This window comes from Fukomys damarensis, unplaced genomic scaffold, assembly GCF_012274545.1.
Source record: "Fukomys damarensis isolate Sample0158 unplaced genomic scaffold, DMR_v1.0_HiC HiC_scaffold_24, whole genome shotgun sequence".
NCBI classification, from domain to species: domain Eukaryota; kingdom Metazoa; phylum Chordata; class Mammalia; order Rodentia; family Bathyergidae; genus Fukomys; species Fukomys damarensis.
In genome coordinates, this window is record NW_022900936.1 from 66,147,706 (window position 1) to 66,164,038 (window position 16,333).

Here is a 16,333-nt window from a genome sequence, read left to right on the forward strand (position 1 = left end):
CTAAATCTCCGGCCCCATATCAGATGTTAGATTATGAAGAAGGGGTTAGTGCTTCCACTCTTTGGAACCTTTTTCTCATCTATTTTCCCAATGAGTAAAATTAATTAGTAAAACTAACAGCTGAGTGCCTAATTTAATTAATTAGTAAAATTAATAGCTGAGTGTCTAAGTTCCATTTTTTTCTTCACCATTACTTTTTTTCTACTGACAATACTAGATGTCAACCCGGGTGTGGTGGCAAATGCCTGTAATCCCAGCACTCGAGAGACTGGGGTAGAAGGATGTTTCAAATAGACTGAAACTACCTGTTAAGTATTTCTATTGCATGAAATAACAATTACTTTCAGCCAAAAGAAATGACAGGTGTAAGAGTTAAATGTACAGGAGACTAATTATGATGCTGAGAACAATCTTACAAAGGATAGAATTAAGCACTCTTAGTAAATAAGATCATCTCCCCCCTTACTCCTCAAATATAACTTTTCATTGTAGGTACTACAAGGGCTGTAAACACAGCAATAACTTTTCCTTTAATTTATAAGATGTCACCCAATGAGGACTTACTTAATTTGTTCAGCTGACCCTCCAGATGTTGCATTTGTGATGGCCCAAGCAGCTTCTTTTCTTGTTCGAAACTCAGCAGTTTGTAATATACTAATGAGGGCTGGGAAAATGTTCGCATCTATCACAGTCTGAAATTAAAGAAAAATTAAAATGGAGTCAAATTTAAAGGAAACCAGAAGATTAGTAAAAATTATCCCTAATACTATGTGATGACTGCTCTCGATTGTGACAAAGTGACTGGCTTAGCATCCACCAAGGGGACTCATGGACATACTTATGAGTGTGAGTGTGTGGGTCACGGAAGCGTGATCCTGGGATATCTGCCCTGCATCCCAGCCACCATGAACTAAGCAGCTTCGCTCTGCCACACCTTTTAGCCATATTTCTGCCTTGGAGCCAAAAACACTGAATGCCCTTGAAATAGGAGCCAAAGTAAACCACTCTTTAAGTTGTGGGTATCCAGTATTGTGTCCAGCAATGGGAAGACTCAGCAATACAAACTAATTATAACTTTTAAACTAGTTTCACTAATTACACCTATCCCGTTAAAAATAAAACTGAAAATAAAGTCTTCATTATTCTTAACTTTTAGCCCATAGTATTTGAGGCTATACAGTGCCACAGAAAACATCCTCAAATGAGTCTGTGTTCTTAAAATCTAATTTTCTCCCTGAGGTTTTTCTTTCTTGTCCTCACTTTTTTTATCCCCAGTTAACAGTCATACAAGTTCAATTCTGTTCCTTTACTATTCTCATTTCTGTCATTGCATGCATTCTCCCACGTGAGCTGTAACCACCTCTCCAGGTCTCTTTTCACCAACACTCCAGCCTGAAGTACTCCACAGCTTACGTTAGGTCTGCTACTCGTCTCAGACACGTGATTTCTCCTATACAGCAGGTATCCCTTTAAGTATTTCTACAAAGTTTGGTTTTTATCTAGTCATTCTAAATTCAGTCTCCTTATCACTCTCAGCTGAACATATCCAGAGCTCACCTCTTCCTGTCCTTTAAGATCACTGCCACTACCCTTAGATTACCAAGTATGCCATTATTAATTGGACTGATTACATTTACTCTGCCTTTTTCATATTATCATTAAAGTAGCCTTCCTAAATTACTTTCTTCATGTTTCACGTTGGCTCAGGAATGTAAAATGGGGTCAATAAAATTTCCTGTATCAGGCCGGGGATTTAGCTCAGTGGTGCCACCGCTTGCCTCACAAGTGCACGGACCAGAATTAGATCCCCCGTACCAAAAAAAAAAAAATAATAATCCTGTATCAGGAAACTGAGAAGTTCTACCTATCCTAGAGATGACAGGCAATCAACTAGAGCTGAAATCTTATATTCATATTACAAACTGCTATGGCTATGAACTCAGTCCCTAAATCAGTTTTCTGAGCAAGATAAACCAGGCTCTACAGGCCAAGAACTCTTTATGCTGTATCAGTGAATGATGTCTGTCAAAAGTTTAGCAAAAGACACCTAATATTGGTCCTGTCATTCACTTAGAGGTGTCCTTAAGGAAACTTTTATTTCCCTGAACCTCTGTTTCATTTTTTAAAATTTTTATTCCTGCTGTTAAATAGTAATTATATATTTACAGAATAATTATATATTTACAGACTAGACTATGATGCTTTGATATACATGGTGGGCAATGAGAATGTAAGATTAGATGGCCTTTATGATTCCACTTAGCTCCAAGTCTCCTGAAGTCTAAATACTATCTTTTCCAAGCTGCTGTTCAATCTCAATCATAGCTTATACTGAACATGCTGGCCTACTGCTTGTATTCTACGTAATTACTCTCCCACTGACAGAAAGGCAAAAAGTAAATGGTACATAACCATTTAAAGAAAAACAGGTCTCCAGACTTCATGAAAAACTGAAATAATTTAACCAAGACCTGTCATGTAAAGATACAAGATCCCAATAATAAATGTAACTGTACTGTATACCTAGTACCTAGTAAATACAAGATCCCAATAATAAATGTAACTGTACTGTATACCTAGTACCAATAAACTCAATGAGAAAAAAAAAGATTTTAAAAAACCTGAAATAATTTAATATGTGGGGGGGTCCAGTAGAAAGCAAATATTTTACTTGGAAAGAGTAAAGCCAATCTGCTTAGCATGAAGTCTATCAAAACATTTAAAAATACAAAATACTTATTCTTGGATCTTGCATACATCATCAAATACTGAAGGCACAGAGAAAAAAACAAGACCTAAGTAAAAATTGGGAATATTTAAAATCTGTAAGCTAGAAAAAAAATGACTATGAAACACCATAGGAAGTTAGTGCTTTTCAAAGCAATAATAAAAACTTTATTTTAAAGGCAGAATGAAAAAATCTTATCAATTACTAAAAGCACAAAAAGGAAGGCTGTGCTATGAGATTACCTGGATCTGTGCCCTATTTCCAGCTGTGATGTTGGATATTGTCCAGCATGCTTCCTTTTTGATAGATTCTTTAGGGCTACTCAGCAAATGCAATAAACTCTGAAGAGCTGAGCAATTCAAAATTACCTAAAAGGAAAAGTTTTAAAGTTTTACTTACTATGTTATTCCAAATATAAATAAATCTTTCCTCAAGTAACTTATTTTAGGAAATATATAGACATTGTCCCTTGAAATTTTATGAGTAAGTTCCTTTACATATATAAAAGAAGTGTTCACTCCTGTTAAGAATTTCTGATTATCAAATAAATTTCATTACATATATTCCCAACTACTAAAACTATTTAAAATACAATGTTAATAATTACAATAAAACTATTCATTCATATTCCTGTCCCTACAGCTGAAATTTCTGTATGGGTAAATATATCAACTGACTAAAAAACCAGTAGTAGTCTTCCTTTGGTAACTCTCTACCTTCCACTCAAAAATCAATATATACTAGAGGCCAGGGATTTAGCTCAGTGGTTCTGCCGCCTGCCTTTCAAGCGCATGGTCCTCAGTTTGATCCCCAGTACCAAAAAAGAAGAAAAAAATCAATATATACTTAATGAAGTATGCTTAATGAAATATATCATGTGCTCTATAGGATATAGAAAAAAAAAAATGACCCTAGCTATCAAAGAGATACAAAGATAAGACAAATTATACATGGGAAAGAGGCCTACTATACCAGAAATTAAATTATAAAGTTAAAATGCTTGTATCATATGGTTGCCAGGTATATGGCTCATGCCTCCCGTCCCAGAACTTGGGAAGCTGAGGTAGGAGGATTGCTGCGAGTTCAGGGCCAGCCTGAGCTACATAGTGAGCTCAAGGCCAGCCTGAAATACAAAGTGAGACTTTGTCTCAAAAAAAAAAGGAAGAAAAATTATATAGCAATAATCAGTTACTAAGCAAGGAAATTAATATCTAATTCAGAAACAAATGCAGGCATTTATAAAGAATTATGCACAAAACTTAATCCTTCCTTTCCACCAATGCCTGGAGTTTTATTCAACAGAATAAGAGTAGGGGGATGGTCAGAAAACAGGTTTTTTAAATTAATTCTCAACCTCAGCAACCAACTGGAAAATAAAGGTAAAACAAAACAAAACAAAACAAAAAGCCACATAAAACAAGAGATTACCAGTAAATAGTTAAGCTGAGGAAAATGAAAGCCCATCCAAGCATATAACAAAGGATAGGAAGAAATAAAATTTCACCAAATAAAAATTGTTTCATGTCAAAAATCTTTAAAAAATTTTTAAGCACCACACAACGTGAAGTGATTTGTGAAAGAGTTGATCCCTGTATTATATAAATGAAAAAAACTAAAATTTTCATAGAAAATTATCTCACAATGAAATGAAAATTAAAATGAGGCCATCTGCTGCCTATAAATTACATCTCCCTAAATAATGTAACTTTTAGTTAAATAGATCTTTATAAAAGTAATCTGATCAATATCAACTAGCATCTAAAAATCCACAAACTGACACAATTCTACGTCTAGGATATTTACCTAGAGGAAATCATAAAGCTTATAACTGAATGCTAAGTGAATACCAAGAATAGAGCAGTACATAAAATGGCATGTACATAAAATGTATCTCCAGATTATGCAGTTATGGGCAACTTTTATATTCCTTACATTTTTCTGTTTATTAAATTTCTATAATGAAAAAATATTACTTTCATACCCAGAGTCCAAACAAACCCAAAAAACAAGCAACAGTATAAGAGATGTAGTGAAGTAATTTTAAAAATGCCAACAAAGAGGTCTACAAAGTAAATATGTCAGAAATTAAAGAGACTACCTGGAGAAGAGTAGTCAAACAAACAAAAAAATTAATAGCTTCATAGAGTGGACCTTGAAATGCAGATCAGATTTTTTAAAAGGATGAGGACATTGTACGTAAAGGCTGGAAATTGAAAAAATTCAGAGACAGGCTACTACAAAGTACCATAAGAACAAAAGATTATGAAGGAAGGCTCCTATACCCCTAAAAATCAATAGGCTAGAAAGAATAACAGCAAAATCTTAAAGTAGAAATTCCTTACAATTGTTCAAGGTTCTTACCTCAGACACTAAAGCAGCTCACTTTTTTTCTAAAGGAAATTAATGTGAAAAAGATTAAGCTATTATCACAGGGAATAAACTGAGGAGTATTTGCTTTGAAAAGTAGGGAGCTAAATTGGGTGAATAAAATACAAGGAGCAAAATAAAGTAATCCTATCTGTGGGTCTAACAACAATAAGATCAACAAGGTGTAGTGACATGCTATACAAAGGAGACACCAAAAATGAATACAAAATTTCAAGTATATAGGAAAAAATCAAGACTTCGGGGCTTGCTCTGTAGAGAGAAGTTAATGTGAGACAAATGTGAAACATGCAAATAGAAACATTCAACGGGCTATTGCAGAGACAGGGGACTCAACTTGAGAGAGGTCAGAACTTTATGTACAGATTCAGAACTTCATTCCATTCAATAAATATCTTCTGAGTCCCTAAACATTGTGCCAGGAATTAACAGACTGTAGGAACAGAAACACAAAAATGAACAAATCTGACTCAGACTACCTCTAGAATTTTATAACCTAGAACCTGACAGTTACAACAAACAGTATGATTAGGGTGCTGACAAAAAGGAGAACCTAACTTTTGAGCCTGGGGTCAAAGCTTCCCAGAGAAAATGTTAAAACTAAGATGTGAAAAATAAGCAAATATTACTGGCAGAATATGGTAAGGTGGGGAATGGAGGCAGGTAGTGCTCCATACATAAAGAAGAACGTATATGTTGAGGCTCAGAGCTGAGAGTGGTCATATCTAATCTAAGGAAAATACGACAAGAATATGGACCATGAGTGAAAGAAGGGAAATAAAAGAAACTTTTTCGTGTGTGCGGCTAGGGATCAAACCCGGGACCATGCTAGGCAAGCAGTCTTATCACTGAGCAGCACTTCCATCCTAGAATTTATCCCCACTTTTTTTCTCTAAAAATACACTAATATAGTTTAAAATTCAGGAAGCATAAAGCACTATATACTTAAGACTCTCCCATTCCTTCCCCCAAATAACCAATTTTCAACACAGATGATCAGTGTGTGTTATTTTCTCAGATATATCACACAAATACAATCCAACATTCAAGTTCTTGTCTAAAATGTCCAAACTAAGCACTGCAAGAGATAAGTAGATACAGAATAAAAGGACTCAATAAATGATAAGTTAGACAAAGGAGAAGAATCAAATACATGCCTGGGTTTCTGGTATGGGCAAACGGTGTGCTATTTACTGAGACTGGGGTAGCAGAGGTTCAGATACACAGGGGAAATGAGCCAAAGAGTTGTTCCTGAAGAATGCCATAAACAACAAAGAAAAAGGACCTTGCAAGGCGAAATGAATGGTCAATTAGGAAAAGAACCAAAATACTGCAGCATCACAGAAGCCTAGGGGGACAGTTTTACGGCATCACCATCAATGCAACTAGACATCTAGAGGAGAAAGAACTAGAATAATCCAGTGTAAATACATCTTGGTATCAAGTCACTATAGGACCCAAAGCTGGTACAAGTGTCAACAGAGTCACCAAATGAACTGAAAGTAGATGCCTATTGCTTCTGGGCCTTTTGGCTAAGATCAAAAGAAAGTAGATGCCTACAGTCAAAAGGAAAATTTATTTTTTGCAATGCTGAGGATTGAATTCAGGGCATTCTTTTTATTACATTTTATATTTTAAGACAAAGTCTTGCAAAGTTGCTCAAGCTGGGCTTGCATGGGAGATTCTCCTGACTCGGCCTCCCAGAGTACATTTTTAACAAACTGTAGTAAAACAAAGTGTTTACTGTTCCACTATGGAGCTAAATACTGTAACTGTAACAGAAACATGTTCATAGAGGGCCAGAGATTTAACTCAGTGGTACTGCTGCCTGCCTCGCAAGTGTAACGTCCAGAGTTCAATCCCCAATACCGCAAAAAAGGAGAAACATGTTCAGAGAATTCACTGTACTTAATGTTTTTTGAAAAAAAAAAAAAAAAGTAGTCACCACTAATTCTTACCTGTGTCTGAATATCATCCCCTGTGACAATGTTTCCCACAGCCCGCAAAGCAGGAGAAACCACTTTATAATCATTATGCCTACAACCATAAAAAGAAACGTTATAGCCAACAGTTCTATCTGTAGTCTCTTTCCTTTTCTGCTAAAATCCAAAAGATAGATATATATGATTAAGATTTTACATCAAAAAGACACCCATCTTGATTATTAGGGAAATCTCCCTCTGATGACAAAATGTTTGGTGTCCCCTAGAATACCTGTCTTCTTCCCTTTTTGTATTTTGGGTGGGAAATCATATCTTTCCTAGTAATCTTCCCCAGGTATTTTATCACCTGGACTCGAACCCCCCACCCATACTTTAATTTCCTCTTTATCTGATCTTCTGTGTTGCCGTGATAATGGAGGGCATTGAATTTAGACAACCCTTTTAAAATTACAGGACTGATTTTCACAGAGGTAAAACAGATGTCAACAGTTGGACTAATATGAAAATGAAAGAATTCACACTTCAAATGTTAAACTCTTTCCAGTAAACTACCAAGCTGCCTTATTCCAAAAAACCTTCCATAAAGACTTTATTTATATATTCAAGCACAGATACTAAATATTGGGTTCAGGGTATGTCATTCAGTATCTTTTAACTTTCCTTAAAGCGGCTATTTCTCTCCTTTAATGCTAATTCCTCTTCTTAAAACTGCTGACTTTTTCACATTTATTTTAAGATTTTTTTTTTTTTGGTACCAAGGATTGAACTCAGGTCCTTGCACTTGTAAGGCAGGAGCAGAACCACTGAGCTAAACCCCAGGTCCCTTATTTTAAGATTTAATGACTGAAAAGAAATGATTAAAATGTAATCTAGCAGCTAAGGATACAAAGAACTACTTTCCAGATTGTGAATGCTGAGCCCTGCAGCGTCCTGCTACCTTTAATCCACCACAGTTCTAGTGACTGATCTGCAAGCAGTTCAGAGCCAGCTGTATCTCAGCTGTGTTCTGTACACTGTACTTATCTAGTCCACTCCACACACATCTCAGGTATCTCTGTGCATCTACTTTTTACTTCCATTAAATTTCAAGTTGCTTGTAACTGTACTATTTCCCTTTTATCTTATTATTATTTTCTTCAACATGTTTTGTCAAAAACTTGATTATTAATCTCAAATTATTTGTCATGAGTAAATCTTCCACTCTACCAAGGCCATTACAAAGAGTAAGTATCTGATACTAGTCTAGATCAAGGTATAAAGGAGACAGGTAAGAAATGACTGTTTTGGTTTTGTTTTGCTTTCTTTTGGTGTTTTGAGACGGGGTGTTGCTAAGCAGTCAAGGCTGGCCTCCTGTGGGCTAGGATTACAGGCATGTACCACCACCCCCTGTAGCAATATGACTTTTCATGTCCATGGGTTGATTGTTGGTCATCTACTACGGGCTTGAATTACACAGATCAGTTTTCCCCCAGTGTTTGCACTGAAAGACTGCTTATGGCATAATAAGTTCTTTCTAAATCTCAAAAATCTAAACTTGCTGAGTGTGGTGATAACACATCTGTAACCCCAGCACTCAGGAGGCTGAGGCAGGACGACTGCTGAGGGATCAAGGCCTTAGTCCATACTAGTGAGTTTAAGGCCAGCCAGAACAGAAACCCTGTCTCAAAACCAAACCAAAGCAAAATATTTGAACTTAATATAAACAAGTAACAAAAGACAGTAGCAGTCCAAAGCACAATAGATCAGTAAGATGTTTGATCAACTAACATTTAAGTATTAGCAAGTGGGGAAAAATATAATGGAGAAAACAGACACACATTCTTAAAAGGTTATCTTACATCAGCAGCTCCACAAGTCTCCTACATACTCCTGCATCAATGACTGCTTGAATTTTATCATTGGGTCCATCTGATAGATACGAGAGGGCCCAGCAGGCATCAGCCAATACATCAGTGTCGTTGACAAAAAGCAACCAGGAAAGCACATTTAGACAAGGGGAAACCTGTAAAAAGAATATGGTGTGATTATAAAATTCAACAGAGGGGCCAGGGATTTAGCTCAGTGGCGCTGCAGCTGCCTCTCAAGCACAAGGTCCAGAGTTTGATCCCTGGTACCTAAACCAACCAACCAACCAACAAACAAAAAATTCAACAGCAAAAAAAAAAAAAAAGATGTGAGATGAGATACTCAAGGCAGCTACCAGGGAGACACTTGGTGGCGGCTTCTGGAGTGATTTAAACTTCTGGAGAGATACTATCAAGGACCTGTCCTGTCTGTCTTTGGGACTGCTGTCAGTAGTCTTACAGTTTACTTTGACAGAACCCAAGGAAAAAAATCTCAGGGAGCAAAGTTTCATACACACTGATCCTTGGAGATGTTCTGTTGTTGTTAAAACATTCTTAGTGGACCAAAGAGGTAAAGAAACCTTCACAAATGTCAAAGTTGGGAAATACAATACTGTATTATAAAGATTGCATTAGGAGCAAAAGCTGCTAAAGTTTTAAGTTGAATTTAGAGCCTTTTACTGGCAGTGAGATGGCCAAATTAAACAACACTCTTTCTCTAGAAATTGATAATACTAACACTCTCAATTATATCACAAACTATCTTTTGGCAAACAATATTCAGCCAGGTGTGGTGGCTCACACCTGTAACCCCAGCACTTGGTAAGCTGAGGCAGAAGGATCACTGTGAGTTTGAGGCCAGCCTGGGCTACACAGTTAAGTTCAAGGCCAGCATGAATAACATAGTGAGGCTCTGTCTCTAAAAACCAAAAATAAAACAAACAAAAATAATTAGTTACTACATGCTTTAACTGCACTTTTTTGTCAATTTCACACAAGCACAGTCCTTACCTTTGCAAATTCTGGAGGTGGACTTTTCCCTCTACAGAGATTAGACAGAGCCCACACTGCATTCCGGGTCATGGTCAGGCGGTTTTGCTTTGAAAATAACCTACAAGCATGAGGGTACAATAGTGAATTTTACAAGGATATTAATTCCCTGATGGCAAAAGATTAAAACTGTCCTTTATCCAGAACAGTACAACTTCATGAATTTTAATGTAACTACAGAATCTTGGCACTGAAGTATATAGGGTGCACAAATGATCTGTACAAATTAACAAGAAAATGTATGCAATAAAAACACTAGGAAATCCAAAATGATTTCCGAAATGTAATGCTTCCTGAGGAACTTTCCATGTTTTTGTGACTAAAAACAGAAACAGAAAATCCACCAAGAGAAGAACTTACTGCAAAAGAGGAGGAAGGATATTGCAGTCTAAGACATAGTCCCTGCACATGGTACTATCTCCAGCAATGTTGCCCAGAGCCCAGACTGCCTGTGAAAGAATTATTCATTAATGATAGATGTATACTTTAAGTTCCTCATAATTCTTTAAAAAAATGCTAGCACATCATGATAACACTTTAAGAAATTAAACAGTAGTTATCCTATCAGGAAGTCAAATGACACCATTATGGGACTAGGGAAACATGATACATACTATTCTTAAGTGTACAACAAGCAATTAATGTGATTATCCATTAACTTTTATTTAAAAGAGGAACCAATTGTCCTTTAGAGAACCTCTGTCCTCACTTCAAAGTAATAGTCATTAGTACAGAGAAGAGATTCAAATGGCTAGGTTATCTAAAAATATACTTTAAGCTTGTTTAAAATGGCAAACAGTGCAAAGAAAATGGAAGTACAACTAAAATGCAGATAACTTTATTAAACTTGTGGAGGTGATAAACGTTCGTTTCATGGGTATATACAGACATGTCATAATTGTACATTTTAAATAAATATATGTCGGTTGCTGCATGTCAGTTAAAGCTCAGTAAAGCTAAAAGTCATACTTATTTAGTAGCGATCTATCTTCACATATCTGACAAGTTAGCAGTAATAAAATATTCACATTATGTGTTTTTCTGCACAAAAGCCGCTAAGACCTCCTAGTTCAACACTAACACTAAAGATTCTGAAACAAAACGCTTTTATATCAGTCATGCTTGTGTAGATTAAAAAAGTCTATCTACAGAGCTCAAGAAATTCCAGGTTGGAAGGTGGGCATGGTCTTGCAAGCCTACAAACCCAGCACTTAGGAGGCTGAAGAAAGGGGATCACTGAGAGTCTAAAGCTAACCTGGGCTACATAGCGAGCTCAATGCCAGCCTAAATTACACAGCAAGATCCTGTCTCAAAAAAAAATAAAATAAATAAAATAAAATACAGGTTAGAGTGAAAACACTGTTATGGATCTACAATGAATTGTGCCCACTGTTATTAAAATAGTTTCTACTTTGTTAAATTTAGAATTCTAAAACACTCCCTATTACAAAACATGGATTTTCATGACCAAGTAGTCAAACTCGGGTCCTAAATATGACTAAAGGGGAAAATTTTACTCCTCTGCTTCTGTTTATTGACTGCATTTTTTACCTGTTCCTGGACATCTTCAAACTCTGAGCTGAGCAATTCTATGAAGATGGGCACTGCTCCTGCCTGAATCACAATCCGGGTCTGAAGAGAATTTCCTGAAGCAATATTTGTCAGTACCCAAGCTGATTCAAACTATAAAAATAAAAATAATTTTCATTATCTTTTTAGAATTTAAAAATTTGTTTACTTATAACAATAAAGGTTTCTGTACATGAAGAAAAGTGTCTGAGATTATTTGCATATTACTTATCAGGTAAACAACATTTAAATCTTTTAAACACTCCCAGAATACTTCAACCTAGAGGAATCTTCCAGTTGTCTAAAATTTCAGATCAAGACAGAGTTAACACAAGACACACACCAAAAAAAATAAGTGTTTCACATGCTGATATGGAATGATCTCCCAAGGTTTAAGTTTTAAAAAAAGCAAAATATACATCAATATGGTATCACACTATATTGTCTTAAGGATTAAAAGGAAATATATTCATTAATATAGCCATTGCACAGGTTATCTCTGGAGTGAGTCACAAGAAATTCTAAGCACTTGCCCACATGGAAAGGCCTGGAAGACTATGTAAAACAATTTCACTGGAAAACCCTACATTCCCTTGGCACTGGACTACGTAACTTATCTAATAAAAATTTCTGAAGGATAAACAAAGTAAAATGGAAAGAATATCAGTATTAAATGTGTAAAATAGTCACAGAGAAAAATGTGAAATGTCTTAAAGCAAGCCAAATTTAATTTAAATGTTAAGTAGGAAAAACAAGTTAACAGGCATACAATTAATAGATAAAACAATTTCAGAGCATAAATGCCTTCCAATAAGCAAGAAAGCTCAAAATTAATGTACAGAGTTCTTTTTATTTTCCCCAAAAGCATTCATAACAGGAGGGGAGAAAAAGGTGAACTGAGTAAAGGCTAATCTGTTACCACAGCAATGAAAAACAGAAGATATGAAAGAAATTAGGGCCAAGAAAAACTGCTATATATTATCAATTCTATACACACTAATAATAACTTGACTCATTAGGTTAATATTGAGGATCCAAGAATGACAGCTTACATTTCTATTTAGACTGATTCCTTCCCCCATTCTGTCTTTTATTTAGCCTTCACTGTAGTACAAACACAGGAGAAAAGTCAATGGTATGCTCTCTGAATGAGACAACAATAACAAGTCCTCAAAAGATGCACTTGTATCCCTGGTACTAAGAAAAAAAAAAAAAAGCACTTCTGACTTTTTCTAAGCTTCTAAATAAAAGGAAACTGCTGCAAGGAAAACAAAATCATCATTCACTGAGGGTGAAGAAAGATGGAACAAAGAGGCAGACAATCTGATCAGCACAGTCTAAAGCTACATGAATGACAGCAAATTCACACAAGACACTTAATGAGGAGGCTGTTCAAAGAAACCTATAAAAGTGACAAAAACAGGTGCAATAATGTGGTTTGGCAACTCACCTAGGTACTGAAATTTTAGCAGCTGGGAGGCCCACACTAAGACCACAACATTTAAAGAGCACACACAGTATATCTGATAACATTTTGTTACAACATAAGTTCATGAAACTTATGGATTAAGGCCTGAATAACACTAAAAAACAAACTCTCCACACATTTGTTTCTATAAATTAATCAAAGTAATGCTTGAATTCTTTTGTCTAAATTAAAACATTTTACATACGCACAGCACTTTATACTTTCAAAGGATTATTCACATATACCCTCAAATGATCTTCACAACAATTCAGAGAAGTAAAATACCTGGCTTTTCTAGTTATGAATGAAGAACCAGAAAAAAGACCCAAGAATGTGACTAACAGTTTGAGTAATGTTAAGCAGCCAGTCAGAGAAGGACTACATTATAGACTCTTACTGTAGTGTCTACAAAGGCTAGGCATAATTTCTTCTCTATAACATACCTGTGACACTGGCATGAGAGTACTTCAGTTGTTCTGGTTTCAGAATCAAGGACAAGACATTTCAAATAGTGGCATGCCAGATAATTTATGCTAAAAAACAAAAGTTCACCTAAAATGGTTCCTGTGTCTATTAGGAGAATTAGTTAAATCAGAGCCACATCATGTGATCATAAAAAGCAGACTGTCCTACTAGAAGGCAGGTGAAAAGTTCAATGAACAGTTATCACATGCTGCAGAAATCAAGTAAAAAGAAATGCAAAATGTAAGAAATCTCAATCTAGAGATAGTATGTAAAATCTGTATGTATGTCAGAAAGGATTTCAGTGACATTTTGATACAGAAGAAATGATAATAACCTGGAAAATTAAAAGATATATAAATGTTATTAGTGAAAAAAAATTACTTAGAATACTAATTGGTGCCAGAGTTCAAGCTAAGTCTAGCACCAAAGGCTCCAGAAGAAATGAGAGGAAATTTCAGAAGCTACTCCAGTGAATAAAGTGAAGAAATAAAATGAAATAGAGATGATGATTAAGAAAATGAAAAATAAAGTAAATAACAACCTGAACATGGATGTTAAAAAAGTTAGAAATCAGGGCAGGGGATTTGGCTCAGGGATTCTGCCGCCTGCCTCACAAGCACAAGGGCCCGAGTTCATTCCCTGGCACCAAAAAACAAAAGCTAGAAAGCAGTACATCTTAATAAAAGAACAATTCATCAGATTTATGTTTATTACTAAGAAGTATATAATGATGGTAACCTCCAAATGCAAAGACTCAAAATCAGAAATTAAAAAGTAATTTTTCTGTTACAAAGAACAGCAGAAAAGGAGGAAGTGTAACCAGAAGGCCACTGAAAACTGAACCATATTCATGGGCATTAACAAGGCATAAAAATACACACAATGCCAATTACTCCAGTTTTTTCCACCACATAAAAACTCATCAAACTGCACTTGTAAAATTTTCTATACCTACGAGTATATTAGAGAGGCACCCCTGTTAACGTTTGAAGAATCAACTATAAAATGTGTTTAACATGCAAAAATATTCTTTAAAATGCTTTGAACTATACAACTTCTCTTTGATCAGTCTATACTTAGGTATTTCACTTAGATTTGCACTTTTTATTTTTATTTTTTTAAAAATGTTTGTACTGTTATTAAAATTTAACCTGGGAAAGAACTGTGAAATGGGAAAGCCCAGAACTCATGACAAACACAATACATAAAGTTGTAACAGAAAGAGCCAAAAAAATTAATCACATGACTCAAGGGAAAATCAGTAACCTAAAAAAAAAAAAATCTAAGAAATGGTATTACTTGAAGTAAAGAAAAGGTGGCCAAAATAACTACAATCTTCACTTCCCTTTTGTTAAACTACTGTATCCTTACTATTCTAAGAATGGAACCACACAAGAAAACAACCTATTATGCAGCTGTAACTGCTTATAAAATGTCACTCCACTATTATTTTTCACTGTCCAGATCTTGCTAAGTAAGGCTACAACTGAAATCTGCACAATGAAGATTTGATGTTTTCTGTCTCCCCTTTCTCAGTCTCTACCTTCTGGTGCTCAGCTCCTTAAATAAGGAAAATGAGAATCCAAAGCTGAAGTACTTCTGACCTCCTATCAAGTTTCCCACTCCAGGTTGAGGTACGCCTGGTTCCCTTTCTCCATTTGGATCAGGACTCTGTTGCTGGCCACTTTGCCGGTTCCACTCTGGTTCCTAGCAAATGCCAGGCTCACCTGGAGAGCAAGTGAAAAGAAAGGCTCACATCAGAAAAATAAACCCAGATATCAAACTCTGCAGAGAATAGTGCCTGAGTCATCTGAGCAAACTTCCAGGAAAGGCAGAGAAATCAATGAAAATGGGAAAAGGCACAGGAGGGTGAAGGCTTACTGCAGTTTATCACATTTCGCTTTTAGAAGGGACAAGAAAGGTAGGAAAAGAGGAAACTTAGCCAACTTATTTGAAACTTACACCTTTTAATGGAGTATCTATTTCTAGACATTTTTGCAAGCTTCTATAAGGTTTGGTAATGCAACATCTTAGCACTGCAAAAGACAGCACAAAGATGCTAGGCCTAGACTCAGAACCAAATAGTGACCCCACAATAACACAACACAAAGTGGCCCAATCTCACACCAAAGGCTCGCATATGCCTGAGACTTACACTTCACTGAGCTCAAGAAATGCTCTTAACTAAAATCCTACATTCCATCTATGTTCCCCTTCAGTTTGAGGACAAGGGAGTACTTGGTTAGCAACACCCAGTCATTTTTAGCTCCCTTGTTTGATGTACCTCACTGATCTGAGAGACCAGAATCAGAATGAAGAGACCCTTTAACAGGATTCAGTTCCTTAGCTACGAAACAAAGAAATTAAGTTTGTCTGTGGGACTTATTTCTGAGTTAAGCCATCAAATTTCCTCTTCATATCATACTGCTGGCTATCTTTAGAAGAAAGAGAAATGGCAAAAGCCATACTCTAAAGATGCATTATTTGTATCCCTTGTAAGTAGGCAAGAGAATCAGGGCTAGCTTACATCCCTGTCCTCTCTAAGGATAGGAAGAGGCACCCTCCAAGCTTTTACAGAGCACATTTAATTATTGAAAACAAGGCAAAGCATGAAGTTCCCTGGCCCCAAGGTCTCTGAATTTTCTTGTTCTCCCTGCTTTCAGAGTGGCTGAGGTACCTACTAGTCACACTGGAGAGAGAATACCATGCTATACTTAAAAGTGCCCAGAAGGAAAGCTGGAGATGACAACCCTTAAATTATTAATAAATAAGTAGGTTATTTCTCAGCCTTGGAAATAGCTATGGTGAAAATAATGGTGTGGTCAATTCCAGAGGCATCATTTTTAAATCATTCAGCCTGATTATTAATTTGTATGAGGGT

The 16,333-nt window shown here is 35.9% G+C and overlaps 1 protein-coding gene across 4 annotated transcripts in view; it reads right to left on the bottom strand.

The window, feature by feature from the left end:
• The window catches only part of Kpna1 (karyopherin subunit alpha 1), a 91,623-nt gene that overhangs the window by 5,327 nt on the left and 69,963 nt on the right, over positions 1 to 16,333 (bottom strand). For all 4 annotated transcript variants that reach the window (XM_010617966.3, XM_019206688.2, XM_019206689.2 and 1 more), the window contains 7 exons: positions 11,502 to 11,633; positions 10,311 to 10,399; positions 9,912 to 10,011; positions 8,895 to 9,058; positions 7,072 to 7,150; positions 2,971 to 3,096; positions 565 to 692 (listed from right to left, as the gene is read on the bottom strand). In XM_010617966.3, the coding sequence (XP_010616268.1) occupies positions 565 to 692; positions 2,971 to 3,096; positions 7,072 to 7,150; positions 8,895 to 9,058; positions 9,912 to 10,011; positions 10,311 to 10,399; positions 11,502 to 11,633 (818 nt within the window). The remainder of the gene's footprint in view (positions 1 to 564; positions 693 to 2,970; positions 3,097 to 7,071; positions 7,151 to 8,894; positions 9,059 to 9,911; positions 10,012 to 10,310; positions 10,400 to 11,501; positions 11,634 to 16,333) is intronic.